The 14,650-nt window shown below is 38.9% G+C and overlaps 1 protein-coding gene across 5 annotated transcripts; it reads left to right on the plus strand.

The window, feature by feature from the left end:
- Nucleotides 1-1,829: 1,829 nt before the first annotated feature.
- Nucleotides 1,830-8,834, plus strand: LOC113358397 (S-type anion channel SLAH3-like). Of its 5 annotated transcripts, XM_026601952.1 has the most exons (7): nucleotides 1,830-2,234; nucleotides 2,362-2,548; nucleotides 4,536-4,743; nucleotides 5,756-6,256; nucleotides 6,412-7,182; nucleotides 7,650-7,681; nucleotides 7,779-8,834. In XM_026601952.1, exons 3-7 carry the CDS (start codon nucleotides 4,552-4,554, stop codon nucleotides 8,143-8,145), a joined length of 1,863 nt encoding a protein of 620 aa, XP_026457737.1. In that variant the 5' UTR covers nucleotides 1,830-2,234; nucleotides 2,362-2,548; nucleotides 4,536-4,551; the 3' UTR covers nucleotides 8,146-8,834. The 5 variants fall into 5 exon arrangements, with proteins under 5 accessions (XP_026457737.1, XP_026457739.1, XP_026457738.1 ...); XM_026601954.1 differs by lacking the exons at nucleotides 1,830-2,234; nucleotides 2,362-2,548 and adding an exon at nucleotides 2,993-3,199; XM_026601953.1 differs by lacking the exons at nucleotides 1,830-2,234; nucleotides 2,362-2,548 and adding an exon at nucleotides 3,235-3,367.
- Nucleotides 8,835-14,650: the final 5,816 nt, after the last annotated feature.

Consider the following 14,650-nt stretch of genomic DNA (forward strand, 5'->3'; position numbering starts at 1 on the left):
AGCGCAAGCACTTCACTGTTCTTTATGATGTCTTATGCCGTTCTAGACGTGAAGGTGGGCTTGGCCTCAAGAAGTTAAATGATGTTAATAGGGCCATGCTTATGAAGTTGTGGATTTCGATTCGAGACTCTGATAAGACTTGGGCTAGATTTTTGAAGGCAAAATACTTCAAGGTTAATGGCAACTTGGTTGATTATAAGTTGGGTTCCTCGGTTTTTCCTGGCATTCGACTGGTGCATAACTTTGTTCAAAAACACACGCGCTCAATTATAGGTAACGGTGCTAATACTTCCTTATTTTTTGATAATTGGTGTGCTGATTTTTCAATTGCTCAACGTCTTGGCATCTCGACAAGAGGCCCTAATGATTTTAAGGCCAAGGTGAGTGATATTATTATGGATGGCTCTTGGGCTATTCCTCCAAAGACTAAAGAATTGATGTTACGATGCAATATTGATGTTGATAATTTGCCTCTTATTGGTGGTGGAGATGATTATAAAATTTGGGACTTGGACAGTAAGGGTGTTTTCACTGTCAAGTCGGCCAAGGCTGCTATTCGTGGACCGGTTGAAATTTTGCCAGCTGCGGCACTCTTTTCTAGAAGTGTTATTCATCCTACTTTGGGTGTGCAGTATTGGAAGCTATTTTATAAACAGTGTTGTGCTTCTGATGATAATGTTATGAAGAAGACTGGTAGGGAGATGCCTTCTATGTGTCGTTTATGTAGAGAAGACTGTGAAGATGTTAGCCATATTACTTGGCATTGCAAAATTGCCAAAAGAATTTGGAAGTGGGCAGCTGGAATTTTCAGATTGACGCCGAATGAAGACCTGGTGGACTCCTACAAGGCAGCAAAGGGCCAGAGTCGAATGATTAAGGATCTGTGGCTTGTTGCAAATCTTGCAATAGTTACGGAGCTGTGGAAGATGCGTAACAAAGCTTATTTTGAGAACAAACAGATTCGTTGGCTGGAGTTTAAAGGCAGAGTTTATCAGGTAATTCGTGATAACTCTATTAGATTGAAGGGCCATATGCATAATACTTTGGATGATTTGCGTATTGTTAATTTCTTTAGAGTGACGCATAGATCTTGCGATCACTCTGACCCAATTGAAGTTACTTGGAGTCCACCAAATCCTGGTGAGATTATGATCTGTTGTGATGGTGCATCTCTTGGTAATCCGGGGCAGGCTGGTTCTGGTGTTGTCTTCCGTGATTCTAGCTCGGTAGTCTTGGGAGTTCTGTGCGTTGGCCTGGGCTGGCAGACTAACTTCTATGCTGAAGTTTGTGCGGTGATCTATGGTGCTGTTGTTGCTCAAAGATGGAATGTGAAGAACCTATGTGTCAGATCTGATTCGATGAGTTGTTTATATGCTCTTCAAAAAGGCGATTTGCCATGGCAGCTAATGCAGAGGTGGAAAATAGCGAAGAGTTTTTATAACAATATTAGCTATATTCATAGCTACAGAGAGGCTAATTTTTCAGCGGATGTCTCGGCCAAACAAGCATGTTTGTTGGCTGAAGAACATTATGAGTTTTACGAGGGTAGGCCAGGTTTTATTCATTCTGTTGAATGGCCTGGAGAGGTTTACTATCGTTTTTAGGCTTTTTAGTGTGCGGCCTTCTTGGCTTAGCACTAAATTAGTCTGATCCTTGTACTTTTTCGCTTTTTTATTCTATTTTATTGACCGAGTAAAAAAAAGGGAAATAGGAATAATGAGATGGGAAAAAGAAAGAAAAAGTTTTAAGCCCATGGTCCACAATACAGCAACTAGCTTAGTTGCCTGGGACAGTTCGTCCATTGTCTCTCTCCACCTCCAGAAACTGACAGAAACGGTGACGTTTTCCAATGGAGTGCAAAATCAGGGTTAGATTTTCTTCCAAATTTTCCACTCCTAACCCATCAAATTGGGGAACAACATTAGATCTTGCAACGTCAAATTCCATATACTTAGCTAAAAAGTTAGGTTTTTGCTTTCTAAGTTCAAAGTCGAGTCACATTTCCACATTATCCTCTTTCATTTCCATACTATCCGAATAAGGAAGTGGATTGTAATGGCTACGCTCGTTCCTCAATTCTATCCGACTAGATCTGCATCGATATCCAAAGTTGTTTTTCAGGTTAAATTAAATCACTACGTTTGAGATGAATTTCACTCGTATAAATAATGGCGATTATCTGTGAAATTGGAGACACTTCTCGGAAATTCAGTGTTTGGGAACCTGACATTGTGGTAAGTCGTAGTCAAGAAGAACTCAGCTAATTTTAATATATATATAGTTTTTTCTGGTAAATTATTTGTTTATTATAACTATTTTTATTGAATTCACGTTTGTTTGTTGTTATTTTGCTGGTTGCAGGGATTAGTATTGATCTTGTTGTAAAATATTTAAATATGTGTTGACCAAAAAGCAAAACAAAACCAAGAAGAAAAGAAAAGAAAGTTGTCTATCAGAGTATTGTATGCATTTGAAAGAGTCGTGACTGGATATTAGCGGTGCTAAGAAGCTTCAACTTTAATCAAACATAGCTGTCTTTGCTCTTCTGGTAATTCAATTTAATTTGTCTTCTACGTGTATTTTGAACACGTTGCGGTAGTCGTGGTTTTCTTTGTTTTCTAATTGAATTTGAGAACATTTTTGTCATACAACTTACTGTATTGATCCAACTGTACATTATCAAGCACAAGCATTCAACACATCTTCATGCATTATTTCACTAGTTCTTTTGGTTTTGGACTTTATCTATTTATTATAGACGGTGTCCATTTTACATTCATTCCGAGTTTTGTTCTTTTCTTTTGTTTATTCTGTTGTTCTTAGAAATCTGGTCACCTAGCAGAATTGTGCTGTTCAATTTTGCTTATCAAGTGTGGGGTCCATTAGGTAATTTTCTCAGGATATTAGCTGAGATGCTGTTTAACAAATGGTGGCATATGCTGTGTGAAATTTTCATTTTTCTCTCTGAGTATGACATCCTTTTCCCACTCCCACTACTGAAAATTGAGAAGTCGCAACAGTTTTGTCTTTTTCTTTGTACGACAGTGATCTTTTATTTTTATCATTTTTCAGTGATAACAGTAAACGGCAACGACAATCTTAGAGTAGAGAGTTATGACTTGTGGGCGCTTGTCTGGATCTCTATTTCCTTCTCCCTAGAAAAAGATAGTTTTGAATGCTTACTGCAGTTTCTATACATGTACGTGTAGGACCACATTTTCCCTTTTGTTTGAAGTGGTTAGTCAGTGCATTTTGTTTGTCCTGGTTGTTTAATGAGAAAGTGTTCAAGTTATTTGGTTTTTGCGCCTGTCCACAATATTGCTTCCAGTTAAAGCTTACTGTTTTCCTTTCAATCTTCATCAAAATGGTACAGCTATTACAAATAATCTAGCAGTTCAACTAATTATCACTTTCCATTCAATAACATCTATAGGGTAAACTCGGGATTCTTGTTTTCCCAATTTTTGTTAGTCAATGGTTTGCCATCCTTGGAATGTAGGCAATATTCATAACATACAAATGATTATAGCCGTGTCATAGTCAGTCGGTACAGCTGTTTTTCATCTATTCCTCTACCTGTATTGTGGGGCATTGTTTTTTAGTTTTTTTATATATACCCTTCTTCTTAACCTCTAGTGTATAGAATTCCTATTTCTTTTTTTGTGGTTACATGATTTTGGAACTCTGTGAGTACCAGAATCTGCAACTGCTTACTTGAGGTTGAAGAAGTGAAGGGTGATTTCGTTTTCGAACAGTTTATGCAGGTTAGTCGCTTAAGATCATCTTTACAGTTGATTAGTGTCGCCTGCTCTTTGCTTAAGCACGTTACTTGTACTTTGTTCATAGGATCTGATAAGTCCAAATTTTCATGGTACAAAAATATAAATCTGTTCATAGCCATCTGCTGAAAAGTATTTTGCATATGAATTTTGGAATATCTATTCTTAGGGATAACAACCATTTTGAGACACTGATAGAGTTCAAGTTTTTTTATTTCCTTTCTTTTTATCTAGCTTTCTAGTTTAATATCTTTTGTCCGCAATGGATCTTTTTAACTTATCATAGGATCTTGATTATGTGAGAAATCGAAATTTTTATTGAGAATTCCAAAATATCATCCTTCTGATGGTAGAAACTTGTAGTCTGACGTAGGTGAAAATTTCTCATATATCTGGACACAAAAAAAGGAAATAACAACTTTTGGTATGTGTAAATCCAAGATATTTCAGTACCTCAGTCTTTGCCCACTTCGTTAACACTAAATAAAAGTTGGGTGTACTTGCCTCTTCTGTGACTGTCTAGTCAATCGGCTTGCGGTCAAAATAATAAACCCTGACACAGGATTTATTGCAGTTACAAGTATAGGTTTTAGACTTTCAGTTGACCGCGTAAATGTTTTGAATGTAACAGCACTTCCTGCATGATTAAAAGAAATATCTAAATGTGAACTGTTAAAATTTGCAATCCTATATAATTTTGTTGTCAGAAATAATTGTGGAAACAGTTTCTTTAATTAAATTTCTTATATTCTGTAGGTAATACTGCTTTGTCATGGATAACACTCAATATCCAGGGTCAGTAAAACAAGGCTCGGATGAAAAATTTCCAGCCCTATTTAATCATATAGCGTCAAAAACAGTAGCTGGCTTTGACAGTATTGAAGCAACAGGCATTGTGGATTATCAGTCTCCATCAACTTGGACTCCAGCTTCTAGTCCTTCGCTGGATCTGACATTTTCAACAGTAAGTAGTAGTTTTCACGGAGTGGCTTTATATAGAAATTAGCTTACATTTTTTTACATGCTTGAAGATATGAAAAAGGAAATGCAATATTAGCTATTTTCTTATAGGTGACCTTGATTAGTTCAGCATGCAGATTACGTATATGCCGAAGATACTGATGCCACTCAGTTCATTGCCTTCCTCTTGAATTCGGCTTTGCACACTGAAACTAACCTCAGTGCATGCTGATAGGTGTTTAGTGTTACCTAGGTAGATTTTACAGTGCGTAGATTTACTGTTAGATAAGAATGATAAAGTCATAAAAGGTTTGCGAACTGTTGCACCTTCGATTCTCCGGAAATTTTCTGTCGGAAAGCAAATCAAGCAGTAGTGTGTCCGTAGCTTTCATTCACTTAATTGCTACTATTGCGTTTAGACCTTTAAATCTGATCAAGGGTTATACATGCCTGATTATTTTTGGTTCTGGCGTATCTTGTATCCATTTCAGGCCTTGTTCATGGATGTGTCGTTAAGGTCAACTTGGTGTAGGTTTAGCTTTGAAACTTGAACAACGTAGTCTATAAGTGGGATATGAGAACTGTTCCATAAGCCACATCGAGCCAAATAATCTTTAGAAATTAGATTGATGGTTAGACAATTATGTCCAGATCAGATGATCATGCACATCTAAATCAGGTCAATTCAGTCATAGAAAAATCTTAGAATTGTTTGTACCTTGTATCCTGCATCTGTCTCAATTCTCATGTGTGTTATTTGATCAACGTGCCTTCTATTTCTACCTGGTAGGTTTTCAATTATCTTTTGAAAACAGTAGCATATCATCCTGCCGTGCAAAATGAAACAAAATAATGTACAAAATTGCGGCATCCCATACTTGCATGAACTTCAAGGTACAGTATGAATATTCTTGTTCAGCAGACTTAATGGCACCTTAGTTCGGGCTATGTTGTCCTTGGTCATATGTTTAGGCTTTTGTTGACATGCTCCTTTCTGTTTTGCTTTTTCTGATCAGGTGAATGAAACAAATGCACTTCAAAAGCAAGCTGATGCATTTCCACACCATGTGCGTTCTGTTTCTATCAGCATGCCTTCCTCCCCTCTCGGGATGAAAAGTGCTATCGTCAATGATAATGATGGACCCAAGCTTGGGAATCGGGGCTTAAGCCCTCTTGGCCTGTCGACTACTCCTTACAGCGAACTGCCAAGACAAACAAAATTTCTTTCCCAGCCCATACCATTAGGCAATGCATATGCTGAGGCAATTTTGAAAGGGAATTATCCTGAGGCTACTAAGAATCCGTATATCAACCCTAGAACTAGTAGGCTGAAAGATAAAAGGTTTGACTCTTTCAAGACATGGTCAGGGAAACTTGAGAGGCAGATTTCACATCTACGTGGAAAGCCGGAGGGCCCCGAACCAGATGTTAATGTTCTGGAGAATTCCGAGGTGGAAACATTACCTGTGGACCGCTACTTTGATGCCTTAGAAGGACCTGAATTAGAGACTTTACGGGTATGTGCCATTCTTGATTTTGTACTTCTGAGAGATAGTTCTTGCAACGTGAGTTTCTCATAGTATAGTCTAGCATGGAACTTGGCTACGTTGATACATGAAGAACAAGGTCTATAAATTTTCTTTTTTTTTTCTTTTTTCCTTTAATCATTTAGGCTTCGGAGGAGATAGTCCTCCCAGAGGACAAGCAGTGGCCATTCCTTCTTCGTTTTCCAATTTCATCATTTGGCATATGCCTCGGTGTTAGTAGCCAAGCCATCCTTTGGAAGACCATTGCAACCTCTTCATCAACTAGTTTCCTCCATGTCAGCATCGGCATCAACCTTGTCCTCTGGTGTATCTCTGTTGCTCTCGTCAGCATTGTCTCCTTAATTTATCTTTTGAAAATCATATTTTACTTCGAAGCAGTCAGACGCGAGTACTATCATCCCATTCGTGTCAACTTCTTCTTTGCTCCGTGGATAACCCTTTTGTTCTTAGCGCTAGGGGTGCCACCATCTCTTACCAAAGGCCTGCATCAGGCTCTTTGGTACGTTCTCATGACACCAATATTCTTTCTAGAGCTCAAAATATATGGACAATGGATGTCAGGAGGTCAGAGGAGGCTATCTAAGGTTGCCAATCCTACTAACCATCTCTCTATTGTTGGGAATTTTGTTGGAGCACTGTTGGGTGCTTCAATGGGTCTAAAAGAAGGACCTATCCTCTTTTATGCTGTTGGATTGGCACACTACCTGGTTCTATTTGTAACTCTCTACCAGAGGCTTCCAACAAACGAGACACTTCCGAAGGAGCTCCATCCGGTATTCTTTTTGTTTGTTGCGGCTCCAAGTGTTGCTTCGATGGCTTGGGCAAAGATTCAAGGGTCATTTGATTATGGGTCGAAGATTTCTTATTTCATCGCCTTATTCCTCTATCTCTCACTGGTTAGTCTCTCGGATTTTGTTTCTCACTTCACAGATTAGTGTATAACTGCACATGCTTCCTTCTTGAAAGTTGGTCGAACTGGGCTATTCTCAAGAAGTTGAAGCTCTAGGAATGACTTAAACAAGAACCTTTGAGAAAAAAGCTTGTCACTGGAGCCAGAGGTGATGTGAGGTTGACCACCTCAATGAGCTGAAAGTTGGATTTGGTCTGGTTTAGCAGTAATTAGAATGATTTTAGACAGCGTTAAACTAGATGACTGAAACACACAACCCAAGTTGTAGGATGCTGAACGCCTCAACCTGCTACCATTGTACTCTAGTACCATCAGCTAGACGAGCTGTGGTTTCACGTGCCTAACCTCTAAGTGGATTATCAGGATCACTCATTCATTAGATTTCTTCTATTGGTTTCTCTATATTGTTACTGATATTTACAAGATTCAACTTTTTTCTTTGTTTTTCTACAGGCTGTTAGGATTAATTTCTTCCGAGGATTCAGGTACAAATTCACGTACAATGGCATTGCTGAACTACTTGATATCCCATGTTTATTTCTATATTCCACCTTGCTGAAATTTGTTTACCTTAACTTGCAGATTCTCGCTGTCTTGGTGGGCCTATACTTTCCCAATGACGGGGGCAGCTATAGCAACCATCAAATACGCAAACGAAGTGAAACATCCAGTAACACAAACTATGACGGTGGTATTTTCTGTTATTTCTACCTTAACAGTAACAGCTTTGCTCGTGTCCACCATCTTTCATGCCTTTGTTCTACGTAACCTCTTCCCTAACGATATTGCTATTGCAATTTCACAAGTAAAATCTAAGTCGCATAAGAAACGATTTCACTGGAGAAATGGCAGTTCAGATCATACTAAAGACATTGAAAACTATTTGCAAACTGCGGGTTCAGATAACAAGGACATTGAAGCGGCTGTAACTAAACCTAATGGTTTTTGAAGACATGTTCCTTTACGCCTGTTGTAACTTATAGGCCGATATCAAATTGTTTGGAACATTGTACACTGTAAAGAAGAATGGTATTGAAGATATGGAAATATGGAAGGTGGGTACTGCCATCAGATCGAAGTACAAGAAGTTTGCGATGAGAGAATATAATATGACATTAAGGCGGATCAGCAAATACTTGTAAAGCGATACATGATTGATGGACTCCTTCCTTAATTCCTACTTGGCTGCATGTCATGTAAATATCTTCGTCTCCAAGTATGCCCAGATGTTTTTGGTGTGTGTAATTAGTTATATACTAGAGATATGTGCTCCGATTTGAATGCACTCAAGGGTATGCCGACAGATGTTAATGCGTTTTACTACAGTAAGGCTAACTGCAGGAACATTCCACAGCTATGACCTTAGGGTGTTCGGTGAGTGTCGGCTTGTTAATGTTCTTTTCGTGTATGTCTCTCTAGTGGTCTCGTGACAGTATTTGGTGCAGAAATATCCTCGTTTTCTTCTGAACGTACATGATTATTATTTGATTGACGAAGTCAAGAGTATAAAATGTTAGTCTAGCTAGCTAGCTAGCAGTTTCGAATTATAATTTAGATTGCAAACTATTAGTATCGATATTTTAAGGATGCTGTACTATGTTGTTTATTAATTTTGTTGATTGAAGCTTCTCTTCTCTATATAATTGGAGTAGTTGATGTCCTTGCTATCGATAAGAACGAGCAATTTACATCACCAACTCACGAAGTTGGTACTTGCATGAAGAACGGTTGGTGGACATCTTAAAAAGCAGTGGCCTCTTGCCTTGGATGTTCCTACTTCCAAGTAGATTCCCGTGAAGAGCTTTGTCTTTGGACAACACCCGAAGAGCCAAAATGTGAACGGTTGGTGGATGCAGTCTAACAAGTCACTCCTACTAACCCATTATGAAGTTACTCCATCTGGAGGTGTAAACTGGGGTAGGCCGGGCTGCCCGGCCTGTTTTCTATCTCAGGCGGACGGGCTTGGAATTAAGCTACCCAGAAGGCCAAAACCTGCTCAAAGCGCAAATGTTAAACAGGCCGGTGAACCTTCAAACGTCAAAACAATGTAATGAAACAAATACTCAATAGTTTTAGAGGATGGAGAAAAAAGAAAAACAAACATAAAATTCTTATCAAAAATATAACTAAAACTCTATGATAATTGTTTGTTCTTAAATAGAAAAGGTTATCTATGAGCTCCCTGGCTTCTCTACATCGAAGAACTTCTTTATTCATGTATTCCAGCAACTTGATACTCTATGTTCCTTTACCTACATAGATTAAAAAGAGAGCAGGATTAGGGAGTTATACAATGAAGTCATACTACAAGAAAGGATAAATATTATTTGGTTGCCTATTCACTGAATTATGAGTTAGAAAAAACGTCAGAACTAATAATAAGGTGGAAATCATATATGTTTTGAACGTCAACAATAATATACTTAGTTTAGTATCTCAAAGATAAATTGAATCAAGTGGGCACTTGATCGTCAACATCTTCGATGGAAATATCATCGTTCAATAGATCCATCATTTGAAGGTAATCTTTAAACTCAGTTTTCCACCAATCTTTCAAACACACATCATGCCAACATTTCTGGCATTAAACAACTACGATAATCACTTACCACACGCTTTCCAAGAGAAATTGTTGATTCAGATGCAACCGTAGAACCTGGACAGCTATATAAGAAAGAACCGGATACATATTTTTGTTTAGTTTCCAGCAAGCCAATACATCAAACCTTTTCATCTCCTCTAAACTTGGTGGTGGCTCAGCATAATACCTTGTAAGTTTTAATGATGTTGTGAGATTCCCCAAAAATGTCTTCAACTGAGGAGATAGCATCCTCTAAAGTACTGTGTAAAGGTGGTTGTGTACTAGTGAGAGTTGTGGAAGTATTGGAAACAATATTAACTTGTTCGTCCACTTCCATGGCAGATACGTAGTCAGCAAAAGGACTTTTCAGCTTTTGAGATATTAAACTGCTTTTATAACATCAAATTATATGTGCAGAAATACCGAAAGATTCCTCAATATCACACAAAGTAGTTTCCATCCCTTTGAAGTTAAGTCGAGGATCCAAAATGCGAGCTATCCCAAACAAAGGAGGGTCTCACCCCAATATTGTACGATTTTTTTTAGTGGTAGTAATAATGTCCTTCAAACTAGGAATATTTTTATAAGCTGAAAAAACTTTCCTGATACCAAACAAAAATCTAAGAACAAAGTTACTTGTCACATAATCAACTACATAAAAGTAGTTAGTTGCTTCATAAAAAACTTTAATAAATTGCAAAATTATTCAACTTGTTCCCAATCATAGTTATACTGTAACGACATGCCATGTCTGCTAGACACCTATGAATTGCATTACAATAGGGAAGTACATCTTTTAACATCATATAATTGGAGGTCTGCCTATATGTTCACAATCAGTTTGGAGTTTTTTTAAGCGCACACCCGCTGAACGATAGGCATTTCTAAACCGCCCATATCTCGAAGAAGAAGGAAACATAAAAGTTTTACTATCTTTAATATGTTCAAGCATATCCCTCAATTATTTAACTCTTAGGCCATCTTAAACAACTAAATTTAGAATGTCACAGTAACAACGCACGTGAAATAAATCTCGTTAGATGTAAGTTTAGGGACTAATACTTTAATGTTTGATTGAAAGTGTAATTGCACTGCGTTGTCCATCGAAAGAGAAATTACTTTTTGAGAAATTTCCGAATCGCTAACCAATATATGATTAATAAACTCTGTAATTTGTTCTCCAGTGTGTGACACATCAATTAATAAATAAGACAAGATTTTTTTTCTCAACACCCAATTCGTATCAATAAAATGCGCTGCGAGTGAAACATGACTTAATTTTTGATGTTTTGATAACCAAATATCTAAAGTCAGAGAAATTTTTCCTGAATGTCCTAAAAGAATTTTCTTCAAATTTTTCCTTTTCTAAAACACTTCAAAACATCATTTCTTCTAAAACTAACAAAACTAGGATAAAAGTTGTCATTGATACGTTATTGAAAAATCCATCTTCAATGAATTGGAAAGAAAGTTCCTGTAAGATAAAATTTAGTCTAATGATAATCTTTCTTGCTCTGGTTTGATTAAATTGAAAAGAAGTGAAGGTACTTTCCACATTCCTGGCTATTGAGGTCTGCGAGGAGTCAGTTCTTTGCTTTTTTTTACAGCTTCTAGTATGTCTATTGAGAAGTGATGTGCCAGCACCATGATCCCCAGAAAAATCATCTTTGCATAATTTGCAATGTGCCTCTTTAAAACTTTGGTAGGGTCATCTGAATATGTATTTGTAACCATCCCACACATTCCATCTTATCTTAAGTTCATATTGGTTCTCTTGTTTTGTGGTTATAATTTATGGATTTGAGGAGCCAGCAGTATCACATTCAAGTTAGTTCTACTATCTCCTTAAGTATCCATTTGAACTCCATTAGGATCCATGCTATATGTTCCCGCTTACAACTGTTAGAGCATTGCTCGGTTGAACGCACCAAGCGTTGGTATGTCAAGTTTGGTTGTCATATTTTAGTGAATAAAAACTCATTTAATTATTTGCTAGAGTCAACTTCGTATAGGTTAGCTAGAAAGTTACTAGGATACGAGACTTACAAGTATTTTGTAAATACTTGAAGTATGTGAAGAAGTAAAAATCTACACCGACGACATCATCCTTCATCTTGAGGTTAGTAATATTTGACTTGAACTGTTTCATTCCTAACATATCTTTCAAGTCGTACATATTGAAAACATAACTGCAAAGCTGTGAATGATTATACTCTAGTTAGACATAATATTAAGGAATTACAATACGAAGTATAACGTCTATCTTTTGAACTTCGTATATAAGACATCGACATAATCGTATGAATGCTATTGTGATTATGTGTGGGTATGGGTGAAGATTTAATCCTAAGAAACAATGTTTTACATTCGTTTAAAGGAAGTACAATTCATAATACTACACCATTTTAAGGAATTTGCAACCCAGATTTGCAACGGAAGTAGGTCCGTTGCGAAATTGTTGTTGCTAATCCCCGTTGTTAATTTTTTGCAACGGCTAGGATCTGTTGCGAATTTTGCAACCTCTCAAGTAAGGTTGCGAATTGCAACTGCGCTTTGTTCAAGCGTGTGAAGCGCGTGTATGGTCGGAACACTAGAGCTGATAAACACGCCCCAGTCAAACTTTGTTCAAAATCTCTTCTTTTTTTCCACCCTTAAGCCAAATCCATCATATATGCCTTCCTTAAAACGGAAGGAGAAGTGTTGGTCTTAGGGAGGGAAGTGAAGAAGGTGTTGAGACCAGAATGGTTAATTCTGAAGGTGTGTCTATTTTATGACTTGTATCAGAATGTGGAACTGGCTTGTGGAATGTAAGCTATAAGTTTTGTTTTGTGTTTTATGGAAACTGTGTTGTTGTTAACCAAAAACTTGTTGTTTGGTGGGAATAGGTGAAACCTATTTATACAAGTCATAATTGAACGCACCCTGGTCTCGTAGGAAGTGGGAGTGATTGAGTGATGGAAGAGTGGAGTAATGTGTAACCGCCAAAAACCACGCTTCCACGATGAAGGAAATGGATTTGTTTACACCCATTACTTCTTGCCACCACTAACTTCCCTGTTTCCTGACACTTTCTTATAACAGGCGTGTTGCACGCCGCACGTTGTAAACCGCCAGACCAATACCGTGATGAGTATCCCCCAGTTTGTGACATGTTTGATGTCTCGAGTGTTTTCATGGAAAACGTGTAGCAGTCTGCTACGTGTGGCAAGTCAAAGTCAAGAGACTTACCACAGGTTAATAACACGTGATGCTATTAGGCTCGTCTTGGCTGGTCGCCAGAAACTTGCCACGGGCCTGTCAATTCCATGGCGAATTTGGACGACTAAGATTGTATCTCATGAGAAAGGGTGGCCATTGATTATGGCCATAACCTGTTGGCGCCTGTCAATAGCACAGTGGCGCCATTGATACATGTTAATGGCGTAGTGGCGTTTTTAGCGCATGCCAGTGGCACGGTGGCATGGTTGGCATGGTCAGCGCGTGCCAGTAGCACAATGGTGCAAGTGGCGCCTGGCGTAGCCATAGCCGCTAGATTTTGGCACATTGGTGTTGGGCTCAAATGTGGTGTGGAAACATCAATTCCAGTAGACACATCAATCCCAATGTTCCGTGGAACATTATTTGGCTTGGTTGGCGTAGCAACTTTGCCTAATTTAGGGTTTGGCATGTCAAAACCCTAATTAGCACATGCGGCATGTGACCGTGGCACAATGGCGTTTTGTGCAAGTGATGCTAGAGCCACGCCAAAGGAACCATAGCCAGGCCATCATGTGGAAATGGCCACAGGAGCAAGTATTGCCACGAGTGGCTATGGTATAACGCCTTTATTGGGGTTTCCTAAGTCCGCACGACTCGTGGCATGTTGTGGGGCCGAAGTGGCAAATTTACGCCACGACTGGAAATTAGGGTTTCATCCATCGCCACTAGAGCAAGGTCGTGCTACTGGATAGGAGAACCACGTTGAAATCTATGGCGTTGGCCACGAATAGAAGGTGGGTTGGCACGTAGGTGCGCTATTCATGGCGCGTTGGCGCGTTTGGCATGCTACTACGGTAAAGTGGCACGTTTGGCATGTGCACTTGGCATGCTCGTTTGGCATGCGTGTTTGGCATGCTCATTTGGCATATCATTGGCATGTTGGCGCGGGCGCTACTTTTGTGAAGCCAATTTGGCATGGCGGCCACTTGACGCAATACCACCTCTCTTAATGTTGTGGCAAGCATGGGCGTGGCCACACTTCTGGTGCGCATGGTAGATTTAACGAGACCTGATTGGTCGATGGGGAATAGGGCCGGCAAGTATGGGCCCAACCACAACTCATGGATTGTGGCAGGTTTAAAGCGACCTGATTGGTCGACAGGAGATAAGGGCCGGTTTGGAAACATGGGGTGTGGCCACTTACAAGTGGCGCCGACCGGCCTATGTCGTGGTCACACCTTCTTTTGTTGATGCTCCTTCTCCGCGGCTCCTTTATTCCTTGCTTTCTGATTTTAGGTGGGACTCTGCACCTACTAATCCACAGCGGATTAATTGCCTAGTCTTCCTAGGCTTGGTTTCGACCAACGCGGTCTAATATATGGCGCAGGGCGCAAAACCCTAATTTTGCAAATTAAGTTAATATTTAAATTTTGTGAACTTTCACAAAACTGATTGAATTCTGTGTGTTGACACAGAGTTCTTTAAGTTTATTGCCAAAGAGCAGTATGCTTTCCGATTGAATACTTTATGCAAATACCTTATCCTTGATACTTAGAAATCCGTGCTACTCTGATGCGAGTGAACACAAATTGTCATGCCATATCAACATTAAGGGTTCAGCCGGGGAACATAGCACAGAAATTATACAAAGAAACTTATATTAATTGAATAATAT

This window comes from Papaver somniferum, chromosome 3 (assembly GCF_003573695.1).
Source record: "Papaver somniferum cultivar HN1 chromosome 3, ASM357369v1, whole genome shotgun sequence".
Classification (NCBI taxonomy): domain Eukaryota; kingdom Viridiplantae; phylum Streptophyta; class Magnoliopsida; order Ranunculales; family Papaveraceae; genus Papaver; species Papaver somniferum.